General features: G+C 38.1%; 1 protein-coding gene across 2 annotated transcripts in view; it reads right to left on the bottom strand.

Moving 5' to 3' along the window:
• ATP6V1C1 (ATPase H+ transporting V1 subunit C1) overlaps nt 1–18123 on the bottom strand; it is a 38545-nt gene that overhangs the window by 4292 nt on the left and 16130 nt on the right. For both annotated transcript variants that reach the window (XM_082859088.1, XM_082859087.1), the window contains 7 exons: nt 13604–13689; nt 10680–10774; nt 9033–9124; nt 7751–7849; nt 5796–5864; nt 1500–1592; nt 1319–1412 (listed from right to left, as the gene is read on the bottom strand). In XM_082859088.1, the coding sequence (XP_082715214.1) occupies nt 1319–1412; nt 1500–1592; nt 5796–5864; nt 7751–7849; nt 9033–9124; nt 10680–10774; nt 13604–13689 (628 nt within the window). The remainder of the gene's footprint in view (nt 1–1318; nt 1413–1499; nt 1593–5795; nt 5865–7750; nt 7850–9032; nt 9125–10679; nt 10775–13603; nt 13690–18123) is intronic.

Raw genomic sequence — 18123 nt, 5'->3', positions numbered from 1 at the left:
GGATCTTTGTTCCCTGACCAGGGATCGAACCCACGCCCCTTGCAGTGGAAGTGCAGAGTCCTAACCACTGGAGCACCAGGGAAATCCCAAAAAGGCCTATGTTTTAATGAAAGTCATTTAAAGTGACACAGAATATAGAAGTTTCCTTCTACAGGTCTGAAAATATAAAAATCTAAATTTACTATCCAATACTCTTAAACATTTTATACATTTAAAATAGAATTCAATTACACACAACTTCTCAGGAATAACGAAAAATAGCTATGTAGTAAGTCATTTAATATCCCTAGGTGTTAGTTTTCTCATCTGTAAAATCAGGGGGTTGATCTAGATCCCTAAAACCTGTTCATCATGTTCTAAATTTTTAATGGTTCTATTATGTAGTATATATTCTTTCTGAATTTAGTTATTCAGTACTTCGAAATAAAAACACTTCTTTAAAGAAACAAATGACAAATAACTTATTACCACCTCTCCATACTTAAAAGACACACATGATCAGTTCAGCTAATAGTTATTTAGATAACATTATTAGGCTCATTTGGATGTAACAATCAATTTACGAAAAAAGGATAATACAACAAGGTGAAAGTCTTTGGTTAAAATATCTGTTCTTTAAAAGTGATCTGGAACTCCCCAACAAGTTGGTTTTATTTGACATTACTTGGTTAGGGTTAGTTTTCTCCCAACTGAGATGCAATAGTTCATAAAGTACTTGGAAATAACTTTAAATGGAATGTGCTTTTATTTCCTCTTGCATTACAAGAGAAATACATTTTCACTCATCATGTTTCCCCTTCCATACAAGCTTTAGTCTTTACAATAATCCTGCACTTGAGATGGCAAGAAAGTCAACACCATCTTTCACTCACAATTCCATCCCTGTTCTCCACTGTGCCTAGAACATACTAACTCACCAATGGTTTAAATACAAATTCCTCCAATAAAAGACTGCACGCAGCATTAAAAAAATCTGCCTCAAAAAATGAAATTTCTTACTGAAGAGAGAGAACTACTACTTAACTAAAATAACCCCTCACTATATGGGTATTAATTAAAACACTGCATTTAAAATTAATTTCTGATATGGACTTAAGGGGGGTTAATTTTAAGATAATATATTTTAAGATAAGGATTCACAGATCTCAGGTTGCTTAGAGAAAACTTATTTTGATTATTTAGTAGGAAAAAAAGCTAGAATCAAATGTCTCAAAAGCAAAATCAGAAAAGTTTTGTTTTCTTTTAAATTGAAGAAAAGCAGTCCCACTTTTTCTTCTGCTTAACACTGATAGTATTACTAAGTATTAAAAATGCATACAAATTGCTTTTTCTTGTCGGTAGAAAGCCTGTTCATTTCTTCTTTGTCTGCTTTCATCTCCTCTTCATTATACTGGAAGTCACGAACGATGAATCTAAATTTGGGGGGGAAAAAAACCAAAATTGTCCACACCATGTATAGGTGATCTAACAAATTAAAAAATAAAAAATAATAATCTTACTTGTTTTCCCTGGCTTTGTGTCTGAAGTCATCAACTGCCTTCCTAAACAAGGTGACATTACACAGGTAACTGTCTTGGTCCTCTGAGAGAACACTAGAGAGAGAAAGACCAAGTCCACTTAAAGCTTTGTATTTATTGCTCACGTTCATATTGAGGGCAGAATTCAGAAACAGGGGCAGGAAGAGGAGGAACAGACAGTAGGGTACAGCAGCCCTTCCCAAACCACTTCAATGCTTTTCATCTGTACTGCCTCCACACTGAAGACACTCAGTGTTTATGATGTTTTTATTTACGGTGCCTTAACAGCCCCCTAGTGCATTCCTTCCTAACCAACAAAATTAAACATTAAATCAAGTAAAGCATCCAAACTCAAGAATCATGCTTTTCAATCTCTATCAGCACTAGGCCAGCTGAGGAAAAATCGTCCAGCACCTGGCTGGTTTCCAGAATCTCCTTACTTCCTTGCTAAGCACCCTCTTCTCTTCTGGTGACTGAAATCTCTCTTCCTCTCTCCAGCCCAGCCCTGACCCATGAGTCCCGGCCCACCCCTTTTAACTTGTGCCCTCTCAAAACTATTATCCTGCGTTCTTGTTCCCAGTGCCCATCAGATCTAAAGCAAGGCAGCTACAAAGTGGACAGAACTCGATAACAAACCTTTAATGATCCTCAGGTTTGCCACAACTGACAGTAATGTGCAAACTGATTGGGATCAAAACAAAGCCAAGGGACTTCTCTGGTGGCCCAGTGGTTAAGAATCCACCTGCCAATGCAGGGGACATGGGTTCGATCCCTGGTCTGTGAAGATCCCACATGCCATGGAGCAACTAAGCCCATGCGCCACAACTACTGAGCCTGCGTTCTAGAGCCCGTGCTCCGCAACAAGAGAAGCCCACGCACCGCAACGAAGAGTAGCCCCCGTTCGCCGCAACTAGAGAAAGCCCACACACAGCAACGAAGACCCAACGCAGCCAAAAATAAATAAATAAATTTGTTAAGAAAACAAAACAAAGCCAAATCCAACTTGACAGGCTACCTCAGATCCTAACAATATTCCACCACTATCATATTCACCTTTTAAACTTATCTTAACCTTAACTGATCTTTTTAACTTTAGTACTTTGCTGTTTTGAAGGTCCATGCAAACAAAGGGGTGGGGACCAGAGATGTGGACAACGTCAAACAGCAGGTTCCGTGACAGTGAAAAAGATGGAAAGCAGGCTCAGGTTCAAGAGTTGGGTTACAGTTTAAGATGCCAGACGTAAAGCCTTTCTAGAGGTTCAGGGTGAGGCCAAGGGAACAGCTACAGAAATCAAGTGGAGATGACAGACTGTGAGCTGCAGGCTGGGTCTCCAAACTCACTCTCTTCGTTTAGTTCTACTGCTGTGCAGAAACAGTAACACTAGCTCCTCACACACAAAACCAGGCCGAGAGGAAATGAAAGGTCAATGCTTTTCGGCTGCCTCACGGCATTTTCAGTCTCCCATGGGCGTGGCAGTGCTTCTGGAGCCTACTAGCTCTTCCTGCTGCTTCTGACTTCTTACCTCTCTCCTAAGACTCGGTCCTGCCATCTGCTCTGCTCCCCAATCAACCTACCCACTTCATTGCCAAGGCATCTTTCCAGCTTTTCTTCGTAAAAGTTATCTTTGCAACCCCTGCTCCAAAACACAAAAGAAACGTTTCTTTGAACAATGGCTAGTGTCGTTTTTTTCTAGGCCTTCCTCGCTAGGATCCTCTGGTTCATCTGGAACTCTAGCTCCCTGAACAAAAGCTTCTGTGAAGCACCAATCAGTTTGTGGTGCTGTTTTTCCAACAACAGAGAAAAGGCCGAAGTCAACCAGTGACGTAACCCAACCGGATTATCTTAACAAGCAAAAGTAGACAGACAAAAAGCTAAGTGGTAATTCTGAAAGTACAAGTGAGAAGCACCTCTTTCTGAACAGTTTTTCCAACAGAAAGAAGCAGAACTCAGCCTCTCAGCTTCTTTGGCCTTTAACTCTGACTTGGCATTTATACACATCCCTGCACTTAACCACCCAATGATGGCAATATTTCACATGGTCCAATCTTTCAAGATTTATGTAGAATATTTTGCAAATAGCTAGATTTTGTGTGTTTTTTAGGTGAAATTATTTCTTTCAGGTTTAAAGATGGTTTTTTTCAATCCATTCTTCTTCCTCAAAAGTCCACTTTCATCTTCACTGCTTCCAAGAGTAACCACTCAGGTATTGTGCCAAAAAGCAACAAGTGACAGTATTACTACTTGAAATTCCTTTAAAATAAAGCACTTAGAACAATGACCAGCACATAGTAATCACTCAAAAATGTTAGTTATCATGATAAGTGAAAAATCCAACATCAAGTCATAGAGATCTTTCCTAAACAGAAGTACAAAATTCCAGACTAACCCACTAAAACCTGTCTTCCCCATGTGAACTAAGCATCCTCTTCAGGTGCTGGCTGAGCTACTGCATTGTTCTCAATGACTAAATTTAAATAACTTTTCAAGTCAATGATTCCAAAAGTCTTTAGACTGATAAATAGGTGAACAGATGTTTTCACTGGGTGAGGAAGGGCTGGGGACTCTCAGGTGGTCAGTGAGCACTCAGGGGTCATTCAGAAGACAGGTATTGCCTATACTGAACTGTTGGCATCTGAAATTTTTTTCCTTTTAACTACCAAAGTGATTTTTCAAAAGATGTAAGTCTGAAGTAATATTTCTAAAGTCCTTCTTTCCGAATAAACCTGGGCCTACACACCACTCCCCTGGACTAGGCTCACACACCACAGGGTGGGAGGACATTCTGTGTGCACTGGGTCCTTACTCTCCTCCTCTCCCTGCCCCCAAACATAAAGACAACCCCTGTGACTTTTACGGTCTCCAGAGCACAAAGGTCTAAGAAGGTGTCATCTGTCAGGATAAATAGCTTCAGAGGAAAACCAGCATTAAGACACAACCTCAATCTTCAGTTTACCACGTGAAGGGCCAGTGTGAATGGAAAGTATTCCCCCCAAATGGGAAAAAAATTCACAATGAGCACAGGTTTGTGGTTTCATTCTCAAAAAATCAACATTTGTGAAACTACGATAATCATATTACCTTCTACTTTATTATCTTATCAAGCCTTAAAAGAGCCTCATAATGTGTACAGGGAAGGTGCGATGCTCATTTTACAAAGAAAATGAGGCCCAGAGAAGTTAAAAGACTTACCGCAGGTCACATAGCAAGTTGGTAGCAGAACCAGCAATAGAACTCAGATCCCTGGGTCCAGGACTCTTTCCATTATACTAAGCTACCTCCCATATGACACAATGAAACTGGAAAAGAAAATATTTCATGGGCCTGGCCTTACTAACACCACTTCTTTACTACCTCCTAGACCTTTCTTTCACCATGCTGACGGTATATATATATATACACACTGAGGGATATATATGTATATACAAAACAATTCTTTGGGGGTGCATATACACTGTACTTAATATTTTCTTGAAGAATATCTTGTGTAGAATGGCAGAATGCAGGAAAAAATGACATGCTATGTAGTGTCAAGAGTGTAGGACTTGGAGTTAAAAGACCTGAGTTTTAGTCCTAACTTTGCCACTGCACACTTATACAGCCATATACACTTTAGGCAATGACTTAACTCTTCTGCATTTGTATTTCTTCATCTATGAGAAAAAGTATAACTGCCAAAACTACTTCATGGAATTGCTGTACATATCAAATTAGACAGTGAATATTAATCCATAAGTTTAAAATTGCTTAATAAAAGTTTTTTTTTTTTTTTAAAGGAAAGTACAGATTCAGTAGAATCTATGCGTACTGGAAAGTGATGGTAAATATTTGCAGATCAACAGAGTACCCTAGTAGCCATCTTGGTACACTTCCTTTGCAAGATAAATGAGGAAATATAGACACACAGTAGGTATACAATAAATATTGAAGGAAGAATTTTGAGAGGGTAGCACAGCAGAAAAAGTACCACACCAGAGATCTGGGTTCTAGTTACAGCTCTGTCACTAATGAGATGTGTGACTCTGGGCAAACCACGTCACCTCTGTGGCCTCAAACTTCTACATCTATAAACATGAGTGGGTTGATCAGACTATACAAAGGCCCTTCCAGGTCTACAGTAGCTAGAGTTAATATAACTCACTTATTTTTAAGGTGAAAATGATGGCTCCAAAACTGTAAAATTTACCACAAAGGAAAGATAAAGATATCTCCTATTCCAACATCCAAACTACCAAAGGAATTCTACGAAAGAAACAGGCTTTACAAAGACTACTACTTACTTGCTAGACCTTGGAACTACCATTTCAGCTAATGTTTCATACTGCTTAATCCAGTCATTGTGGTTTAACCTGCAGAAAAGATACAATTAAGTTACTGGAAGAGAAAAACAAGTCCTACCTTCCTGCCGAGCCCAGAAAGAGAAAAAATTATGAGACAAATAGGAAATCCAACTATAATAGGTATACCTCAAATCTATTTAACAACAACAACAAAAAAATCAAGTTTTGTACAAAGAATGAATTTCAAATACACTGAGTGGTAAAGCAGGAAATACAGCTCACCATCTCTTACATCCAGTAACTATTGCAAAAGAGGCACATTCTAGAACTAAGTTTGGAAAGGAAGCAAAGCAAAATACAGAATCTAAATTACTTTCAAACTTTAGGGTTGATATACATTATTACCTCACCAAAAAAAGAAAAAAACGAAAGAAAGAGAGAGAGAAGCCATGCTGAAATCACTAACATTTCTATTCAGTGACTATTATGAACAGCTGGGTAAAACCACATTTACCAAAAGCACAGAGTACCAGGAAGTGCTGAGTGAACAAAGTGACAGTAAACCAAGCTGCCACAGAGCACTGTGCAACAACCTTTCTAGAGACCACTGGCTTTTGTGGGTGTGGCGAGAGATGATTATATATGCAGTACAAAATAAAGAATTGTAGTATCTATAGCCAGGATAGTGAATAATCCATTATACAAGGTATCCTAGGTCCTATCCGAGGTTTCAAGTACAGTGCACAGAAAACTATGAAAACTTCTGGTCTTAAACACAAATTTTAAATAAAGGTTGCATGAGACAAATCTTTTATCTGGGCAAAGGTTATTTTCCTGTATAAGTATAAAAACACAAAGACAGAGAAATTTTTTAGAAATAGTGTTCTAGTATTCTGCAGTAAGGGGTAAAAAGCAGAAGTCAGGTAATACTGTAGCCACTGAAATTCAATGGAGGTCCTTTCCCACCCCTTTCCAGTAGGCATCATTTTCTAATATTCCCAGTTTCCTAACCAGACAAAAATGGAGAGCACAGCAAAGAAAGATTTCATGAATAATGCTCTGAAGAGTCCCCAAATCTCCCATCCCAGTTTGGATCCCCTGAAGATTCCCTGATAGTGAGATTTTAGTGTAAGTCAGAAGTGAAACCATTAACAGTGTCTCTTTCCCTCTCTCCCTCTCCCTCTCTTTCTCCCTCTCCCTCTCTTTCTCTCTCTCTCTCTCTCTCTCTCTCACACACACACACAGTTCTAATCTTCCAAAGGTTTCATTTTACCAAGATTACCAAATATTAATTAAAACAGAAGGCCTAATCTAAAGGAGATTTCAAAGGATAGTCTAACCCAGCAAACTACACCCATAACCTGTACACCTGTTTTTGTAAATAAATTTCTACTGACACACAGCCATGTTCATTCATGTACATACTGTGTGTGACCGCTTTCAGCTACAACCACAAAGTTGAAGTGGCAGAACTGAGTAGTTGTATCAGAGACCATATGCCTTGCAAAGGGTAAAATACTTACTATCTGGCCCTTTGCAGAAAAAATATGCCAAGCTTTTATCTAATCCATCCTTTGCTTCTCAGAGGGCTTAATTCATCCTAACCAATCATCAAATATTTTTCAGAAAAAGAAATAGCTCCCTGTTTTAAAAAATCTAAGAACAATATTTCTTTTAAGTCCAATAATTTAGCATTATTTAATTTTTTAATGGGCCAACTGTACTAAGCAAATTTTGATCTGGAATATCAATTTATAATTGACAGCTCTATTACCAGGTTATGAACTAAATTCTACTGTATGTGCCATACGAGTACATGTTGGTTGACAGAGCAAATGACAAGGTGATACTCCCTTTACACTTGGGTTTATGGAAAACTTCAAATTACAATATCAGACACTAATATTTTTCTTGTATTTTAACAGGTAAAAACCTTCTGTAATAAAAAGACATACTTGGGAACCACGACCAGTAATGTGACGAGATACTCTGAGTCAAGAACAAAGTCATCCTTCTTCACAATTTCTGCTAGACTTCTAGTTAGCAAACTTCCTCTGAGGAATAAGAAAAAAATCATTAGGCTGATAATTATGTGCTTCCAGAACACAAGTAAAGAAACAGCAGGCTAATTATAGTCACATATACTATATATACATCTCAAGAGAGGGATTAGCCTGAGTTAACATTTTATTTTATAAGAAGTCAAAATTTAGCTGAATATTTCCCACATCCAAACCCAAAGAAACGTAAACATTTTATCAGAACTTGCCTCTAGTGTCTCCCTTTGTGTTTGCTTTAATTATTATAACTCAGCTCTTCTCTTGATTACATATATAGTATCTTAACTGAGAAAGTGTTATTCATTAGGTATCAATTAAAGTCTACCTCATCATAATTATGAAATCATATCATCTAAGCACAACCTTTGATTTTCCTCCCTCTTCCTGGGTATCAATTTTGGTTAGTTAACCCAATAATCAACTCTTTTAACACAGTCTTCATTTGGTCTCCTAGTACATTTCACAGTGAAAATGACTTGCCCTGTTTGCACCACTGATGGTATCCAACCAACTTGCTCTCTGGGATATGAATGCATAACTGGAAGAGTTAAGTGCTTAAAGCTACACTTGTAGTAGTCATACTACAGTGATATTAACCAAAACAAAAGTGGTCTATTTTAAGAAAACCTAATATGTAAAAAATCAAAACTTGGAAAACAGAAAAATTAAAGAATGAGTGTTACATTACAAAAGGATTCTTCTATAGAATTCTTTTAAGCAGCAGATAATTGCTATGTAATTAAACTATCATTTGATTTAAAACAATTAACTTTAGATAATTTTCAGTGAAAACCCAGATGGATAAAGGGATAAACCAGGACCCAACTCACAAGTATTATGTATGAAACGAGTATAATAAATCAGCCTCACATCTGTTTTGACTAGCCTGAATTAGTGAGCTTTTCTCCATGAAGTGAAAAAAACACCATTTTGATTATAGAAACAGCACAAAGTGGAACTTACTAACCCCTAACAATAGTTCATTCAGTGTATGCTAGAGTGTGTGCCCAATTCTTTTTTTTTTTTTTTGGCTGTGCCGTGAGGCACACGCAATCTTAGTTCCCCGCCCAGGATTGAACCTGCACCCCCTGCAGTGGAAGCACAGATTCTTAACTACTGGACCTCCAGGGAAGTCCCTCCCAATTTTTAATTATTTACATATACTTGACATGCTTACGCATTCTTTCGTTCCAAATTCTGAAGATTCCCTTTCAGGTTGTTATATGCGGATGCTCGAGATTTCAGGTCATTGTCAATCTGAGTCACTCCCTTTAAAGAGAAAAAGAGAAAAAGGGAAAATTTTCCTAAACCTGCCTCTACTAATACAATCAAAGTAGCTGTGCTTAAACTTTAAAAAACAAAACACCACTAGTTCCTGATGTAAAAATATTCTATTATTTTAAAAGCATGCCTTTAAAGGTCATTAAAAAACAAACCTACTTCATTTTTAATAACTATGGTAATTTTCATATAATCTTTTCTATTAAGGATAATGTTTTAGTCTACATGTATTTTAATTATTGTTACTATATTACTTCTTAAACCACGTAAATGGAATCTAGGCCACTGGTTACAGAGATAACTAATTAAAAGGCTTTAAAATACAAGTTTCAAGGATTAATTTCCAAAGGAACTAAATCACATAGAGTTTTGCTGTTCACAACACCACTACTCTTCCACAAAATATTTTTGCAATAAAATTAAAATTATGTTTGAATTTATTTATAAATGTTACACAAGCTGATTTTTCAAAAAGATGAGTAAAACTACTAACAACTTAGGGAGAAAACACAAAGCAGTAGATTTAACGTTTGAGGAACTAATTTCAACTCAGCTCTACCATCACCAGCTGTGTGGCACTGGGGTAAACTACTTCACCTCTCTGAGCCTCTTTCCTCAACTATAATAGTATCAGGAAGAAGACGACTAAATCCTTGATAAGGATCAAAAGAAAACAAGGCTCATAGTAAGAACACCACTTTATATTATGTGACTACTCATTTTCATTAAATTATATGATGACTTGAGTTAAAATCCTTGATATGCTATTCATTTACATTTAACCATAGAGCACAACGTACAAATAAAGCCAGTGGGAGCCAAGGAAGTCTGTCCAGATGATTTAAACCATACTTTTCATTCTAGCCCGGTCATAGAAATGTTGTCACACAATTAATAGGTCCTTGTCTACTGCCTCATTATAGTTTCAGGTAAGACTTTTACATTTTTCTCTCAAGCTCAAGGACTCTGAAACATAAAAGGAGCTCTTAATTCAGTGAATTCATGGATGGGCTTTAACACCTGTGGGCTCCCTGAAACTGTACATAAAATCATGTGGTACAAGAATACGGGCAATTTTTCTGGGTAGAGAATCAATACTGAACATCAGAAGGGAAGGTGTCAGAGAACCCATAAAGTTTAATCTGTATCAGTACTGTACATAAACATACTTAAGTTACCATTATCATACATCTGAATGATTCATAAATCTCTAATCTATTCCAACTTCCTGTTCTATGTGATCTCGATTATGCTTCAAATTTATATAAATAACTATAAAATTTTAAAGTTACTTTTCTTATTCAAACATTGTTGATGCAACATTTAACTTAACTACCTAAATAAACTACACAATTTGGATAATGTACACATGAAAGTGTTATCCTTTTTTGACACCTTTTTTTTTAGTAAAACTGTAGTAAGTCACATATAATTCAGCTGCCCTGTCAAAACCTAAATTAGAGTATTTAATAGCTAAATACTTATAAAATAAATAAAGCCACTATAAATCAATGTGTCCTACCTGTATCATTTTTTATCTTACCTTGGCAATTATTTCAGAAATATTTTTCAGGGACTGCTTGATTGGATATTTAGCCATGTCCCATTGAAACCTTGTTATATAAGTAACCAAGTCAACTGAAATAAGGGAAGAAATTAATTACTGAGGAGAAGCAATAGAATTTTTTATAGTTTGCTACACAGTAATAGGTTTTAGTGCTGAAACTGGCATTAAGAAAATCAGTAAAGATGTCATCATTTGTGAAGAGTCCTGGTTAAGTAAATGTGGACTGTATTAAGTAACATGGATTAATCAAAATTTTTACCTTGTAATCTGATTGGATCTCTTCTCCTTACTCAAAATTTAATATATATTAAAATGTTCCTTTCTAATCTGATGACTTAATAAATGGAATATGTACATACCCATGATATGCCTCATATGTAGAAGAAAGAGACACAAAAAGATTAAGAATCTACTTCAGGGGATTCCCTGGTGGCACAGTGGTTAAGAATCCACCTGCCAATGCAGGGGACACGGGTTCGATCCCTGGTCCAGGAAGATCCCACATGCCGTGGAGCCTGTGCTCTAGAGCCCGCATGCCACAACTACTGAGCCCGCGCACCTAGAGCCCGCGCTCTGCAACCAGAGAATCCACAGCAATGAGAAGCCCACGCACCGCAATGAAGAGTTGCCCCCGCTTGCCGCAACTAGAGAAAGCCCACGCGCAGCAACAAAGACCCAACACAGCCAAAAATAAATAAAATAAAATAATTCAAAAAATAATACATTTAAAAAAAAACCTACTTCAAACTGTCTCCTCAATAAGTAGAATCTGACAAAAGTATGTTCTTTCTTTGCAACTTACCCAAACAAACTGAAAATTAACTTGTCTGTTAAAACTCTGTGATGACTGTTTCTAGGAGTCTATATTTCAGTAATCTTCAAAACATGGACCTTTGCACTTTCAAATGACAAGAATAAGAAATGCAGAGCTTCCCTGGTGGCACAGCGGTTGAGAGTCCGCCTGACGATGCAGGGGACGCGGGTTCATGCCCCGGTCCGGGAAGATCCCACATGCCGCGGAGCAGCTGGGCCCGTGAGCCATGGCCGCTGAGCCTGCGCGTCCGGAGCCTGTGCTCCACAACGGGAGAGACCACAACAGTGAGAGGCCCGCGTACCGCAAAAAAAAAAAAAAAAAAAAAAAAGAAATGCGGAGCCAAAGAGACACTCAACCACTAATTCCCTGGAAGTGTGGTAGTCAAGATGACTTTACTCCTCAAGTCTGATGGGACCAAGGTCAAGGAAACCAAATGTCAATTATGGTTAACTGGCAAAAGTAATTCATACCAAAATATCTTCTCTCCTCAACTTCTCCCTACATAATACCAGCAAGTCAACAACATAGATGGTATCTCCAAAAGCAGTTTTGGATGCAATGCCCCTTAGACTGTCATCCCCCATTCGGCCTCGCAGACTGACCGCCCTAGTTCATCAGGTACCTAGAGACCAGTGAAGGCAACTAAGTTGTTAACACACCTAACTTTCGTCCTGCCCCCAGCCGCACATTAACAGACACAGTAAGCAGCTCAGGATCGCTATTATTAGCAAAGGGTAAAAATAAACTACTAAAAAGTTTTTTTTTTACTGATTAAGTACTTCTGAGCATCTATTATTTGCAAGGAGAAGAAATGAGATTAGAGAGACACTGGATTTAAAATACAGTGACTGCTGAGAGTTTAGCCAAATCTCCATACTGCTGCCTCAGCATCCATTTCTGTGTGGCCAAGTGGCCTACAGGGGCCTAGAAGTTATACTAGATAACAGCCTGCAATCACAAGTAGATGTAAGCTCCTGATATGATTTCTCTGATATGACCCTACAATAAGCGCTCTCTGCTGCTGCCCAGGGCCTCCCCTGCTAGTGTACCCTTTAGACAAGACCCCCTCGAAGTTAACCGAAACCCTCCTTTTTGGTTTGAATCGACCAACCTGGACTTGGCTTGGGAACCCCAAAGCACTCCACCCACGGACCCTAATACAGGCATGTGCCCCAGGTCCCGCCGCTCTCCCTCTGCCGGCACCCCGTCTTGACCTCCCTGCCTTGCCCCCCTCCTCCAGGACCTGTGAGTAATAAACTTCTCTATTTCTCTTTCCCTTGTGGTTTTTTGTTGAACCGTGGCTCACCAACCCATGACACCCCAGGGCTTTACTTAACAAACGTTAATTTAACCAAGTCACATCAGTGACCTTTATTTATCACAGTAGGCAATATAAGACAGAAAGAAAGGAAAGGGTTGTTTCTTATTATAATGACATATCACTAAAGATCAGCCTAATTAAAAATGAAGCAAGTGCTAAAGTGATATTTCAGGAGAAAACAACAAATCCAAGTATAAATGACAACAATGCGGTTGAAACCATCTTTATAAAGCCATTATTACATAAAGCAAACTCTACGTAAATACTAGTTTCTAGCTATGGAGAGGTCGGTGGTAGACTATTTCTATGGGTACTAAAGAAATGTCACATTCAAATCTGAAGGGAGGAGGCATTACTCTGCAATAAAATTAATAATTTTTATTGTAAGGATTTGGCAGTTGGATGCTATTAAATACAAAAAGCTAGAGAAAACAAGTATTCAACTGGAACAATGCTGAGAGACATTAACTTGGAAACACAGTTGTTAATGGGAGTTGACAAATAGATTCTGGAAAGAACTAAGGTAAATCTTTATAATATTGCTTTTGGAAGGTCCATATCATAAACTATATTATATATTATGTAGGATTGTCTTATGAGAGGTTGTGTTTCAGAGGAAAGAATGTAACTGGCAATATCACCAAATTCAGTAGTAATCATTCTATTTTAATGGCTTTCTATTGTATTTAATATCCTTACCTATAAACCTTTTTTAAGTCATTCACTTTATAGAAATAAATTGCAAATCATGAAACATTAGCTTACCTCCATTGGCCAACAAATTCTCCTGAACTTTATCTTTACTATCCTCTAATACGTCAGCCATATACTGAGCCACTTTCTTAACCACCCTTGGGAGAAAAAAAAAAAAAAAAAAATCAACAATCACTTTCAGGAAAACAACCTAAATTCCATACTATACAATGAACACATTACATAAAGACACGAATTTGACTCTATTTGTTCCAATTACACTATCTGTATAATATAGAACAAATGGGTCCTAACTTCTAAAATAATGTTTTAAGGACAAAAAGCACCAAGATCTTATTACATATGTCAAACCAACTGAGTAACTGTAGTTTTAAGGAGACCACATGCAATATGTTTACCAAGTCCGGAAAGAAAGTAGTGGCAAGCTAGCGAGAATAAGCTGAAAAACTGGGCAACAGATCTCACTGCACTGCAAAAACAAAGGGGGAAGCAGGAGCTTTCATTCACCAGTTATGTCCTTCCCCTTAGGACAAAAGGGATCCCACAGGCAATAGAATACAAGCAACGGTAACAATGAAGAATGCGGTCCTACACTACTTATTCATTAACTATTTATTGAGCATCTACTATTTGAGAGAAACAATCTAAAGGGAAAACCATGGTGCCAAAACTACTGAGGCATCTGCATATCACCTTCTCAATCCCTTCACTTTATAAATAAAGACCCCTCCAGGTATGAAGAGAGTAAGTGACTTAGCCCCAAAAGTCACAAAACCAGTTCCCAGCAGAGCTGTGACTAAAAACCTGGTGTCTTGACTCTGGAGTCTGTTGTTCTTTCCCCCATTCCTTGTCTGCCTCTAGGCCGTGGGTGGGATACAAAAGTATACGCCAAAAATCTAGCTTCCCATTGCTTAAAATCAAAATGGAAAGATACCAAAAAAGACGGATGACTAGATACAAAGCCATCTGTGGTGAGCACCAGCTGAGATGACCAGGCTACAGACAGAAACGCATAAAGGAAAAAGACTTCACTTCCAGCTACTGTAATCAAAAAAGCATAACGGATCAGGAGCAGGGCAACGAAGGACAGGAATGGTTTTGAAAGGCTGATAAGGTGGGAAGAATGTATATTCTTGCCACAGGGCATCATAGGAGTCAAGATCCAGAGAGATAAGAAAAGCAACGAATGATGAGAGGTCCAGACTGCCGGGAGTGTCGTGCTCAGGAGAAAGGAGGTTGTGCTAGGATGGCCGGCTGGGGCCAGACTGCAGGTAGATTGCCTCTGATGTCAGCCTTTAGGGAGAGGTGTAATATGGTCAAAACAGGACTTCGGACAATTTCTCCAATGACTTTGTGCTCAACAACAGGGAGTGTAAACTGGAAGACAAATTAAGAAACTCCTGCAACATGAACCAATAAGGGCCAGAAAAAAGCAACAGAAGGACAAAATGTGAATGACAATCCTATGCGGAATGACCTCAAACCTAAGAAAGTGGAACAAATTCAGAAAAAAATGATGTAAGCCGTAAGTCTTCAACATGTTTAACTTGGGATTTGTCCATACACTTGGCTGTGTCTCCAAAATTCACCCATTCCTTCACAGAAGACAAACCATTATTCCTATATAAGTTGATGAGCATCTTGTAAACAGAACCATCTGCTATGAACATTCCAAAATGTGCATGTTCACAACACTGTAAATCAACTATCCTTCAATTTTTTTAAAAAAATGTGCATGTTTACCACAGAAATGGTTCAGAGTGTAGAACTGCCTGGTGTCAAATTTATCAACTTAACATCGCATAACTCAGACCTTGACAATCTCCCTATGCATCTCTACGGGAGTATCCATGACACATGGTCACCTTAAAAAAAAACAAAAAACAAAAAACTGCTCTAATGATTAGATTACTGAAAAAGTATAAACTATAATTTACTCCACCACAATGTTCAGAGTTTAAAAACTGGAACACTCAGTCATTAAGCTAGCATCTGTCAATTCTACCTAAGTCTAACAACCATATGATTTTTAAATTCCTCTTATCTTTCAGGAAGACTGATACAAAGACTAGATTGAGTAACAGTGCAGAAAAGAATAGCTGACAAACTGCATAGGCAACTTGCAATGCTTCTGACCAAATGAACTGCATTTGCCCTAAATACTTACTTCCCTAAAAAATGTGCGCAAACCTTAAACTATACTCAGGACATCCCACTGATGATTTAAGGAAAGATCTAGAGAGCTACTGAGGTGATTTATAAGGATCCAAGTAAGTGTTAATAATTATATTCTCAGGAACCTCCCTTCTCACTGTCCTCTTCGTTGTCATGACCTAACATTGCAATGAGGCTGGTGGGACTGCAGAAAGGACAATCACCTCAGGGGAGGCAACCACGAAAAGTTTACTTAATTAAAAACCTATAATCAAGAAACCAAGAGACAAAAAACTGACTGATGGTAAGAACTGAGACTATCATCAAAAATTATTTTCACATTTGCTCTACTGAATGCATGGAATTATTAACCCTAAAAGCAGTTTGTTGCTTTTGCTTTCATCCTCTCTTTTCCATTTTTATTGCCTAGTGCCTGCCCTTAGCTGACGTTTTCAATAGCTCTTGCATAATCTACTGTAAAACTAGCCCCCAACTGGCCTTTTGCCTTATGAGTACATCTTTAGGTCTATTTATTTACTTACCACATGTTGTTATGTCAAAAGATCTCTCTGCAACACCTCAGCCTCTACTACCAGAGTGCTGCATTATGGTGGTTCTATCAATTCAGAAAAGCATAACAGCATAAACAAGAAAACCCTTCTGCACAGATTTTGAGATTAAGTTCCCCTCTATTCAGGTCTGTTCCCTTAAAGCTTTAATCAGAGGTACATTTCTAAGATTCTCCAAAATTCTGGTTTTTTACAAATTATACATATTTACCTAAGCCCTAAGTATTTAGAAAGCTCTGCACGTCAAGAGTCAAAGGGATTGTAGACTGAGTCTGTCAATTAATCAAAATTCAGAAAGTTATTACGGATCCCATACCCATCTTCAGCTAAAATACACAGTAACTGAATTTCAAGTGACTAAACCTGTAGCCTAGAAAAATCTTTTAATGTAACTGAATTTTGAAGACAAAATCATCACCAAATAAATCTTCAAATAAATGGCATAACAGCCCATGTTCATGAATCAAAGACTTAATATGTCAGGATGGCAATACTGCCCCAATTATCTACAGATTCTACATAATCCCCCTCAAAATTCCAGCTGACTTCTAGCAGATATTTGACATGGTATTCCTAAAATTCAAATGGAAATGAAAGGAACCAAACAGCCAAAATAATCTTGAAAAAGACAAAGTTAAGTTGGAGAGCTCACACTTCCTAATTTCAGAACTTACTACAAAGCTGCAGTAAAGAGGGCAATGTGGTACTGGCATAAGGACAGGAATATGGAATACAAATGAGAGTCCAGAAATAAACCCTTACATTTATGTTCCATGGATTTTTGCAAGGGTGTCAGGACAGTTCAACGGAGAGAGAATAGTCTTTTCAACAAATGGACAACTGGATATCCACATGCAAAAGAATGAAGATGGACTTCTCCCTACCACCATATACAAAATTCACTCAAAATGGATCAAAGACCTAAATGTAAAAACTAAAACTATAAAACTCTTAGAGAAAATACAGACATAAAACTGTGTGACCTTGGATTAGGCAATGTTTTCTTCCATACAACATCAAAAACACAAGCAACAACAAAAAAGAGATAAATTGGACATTAAAATTAAATGTTCTGTGCTTCAAAGGACACTATCTAGAAAGTGAAGACGACCGACAGAATGCGAGAAAATATTTGCAAGTCATATCTGATAAGAGTTGTATCTAGAATATACAAAGAACTCTTACAAGTCAATAATTAAATGACCAATAAGCCAATTAAAAAACAGGCAGGGCTTCCCTGGTGGCGCAGCGGTTGAGAGTCCGCCTGCCAGTGCAGGGGATGTGGGTTCGTGTCCCGGTCCGGGAAGATCCCACGTGCCGCAGAGCGGCTGGGCCCGTGGACCATGGCCGCTGAGCCTGCGCGTCCGGAGCCTGTGCTCCGCCACGGCAGAGGCCACAACAGTGAGAGGCCCGCGTACTGCAAAAAAAAAAAAAAAACAGGCAAAGGATCCAAACAGACATTTCCCCAAAGAAGAAACACAAATGGCTAAAAAACACATGGAAAGATGTTAAACACATTATTAGCCATCAGGGAAATGCAAATCAAAAACACAATGAAATTCTCTTTAATATCCACTAGGATGGCTATAATCAAAAAGATGGATAGTAACAAGTATTGTCGACAATATGGAGAAATTAAAACCTTCGTACACTGCTGGTGAGACCGTAAAATGGTACAACCACTTTGGAAAACAGTCTGGCAGTTCTTCAAAATGTTAAAAGTACAGTCACATTGACCCAGCAATTCCACTCCTAGGTACATACACAAGAGAAATGAAAACACATGAGCTCACAAATACTTGTACACAATATTCATGGTAGCATTATTCATATGAGCCAAAAAATGGA

This window comes from Leucopleurus acutus (genome assembly GCF_964270905.1).
Source record: "Leucopleurus acutus genome assembly, chromosome: 17".
Taxonomy (NCBI): Eukaryota; Metazoa; Chordata; class Mammalia; order Artiodactyla; family Delphinidae; genus Leucopleurus; species Leucopleurus acutus.
The sequence above is the reverse complement of the archived record's forward strand: the minus strand, read 5'-3'. Positions and strand labels throughout refer to the sequence as shown.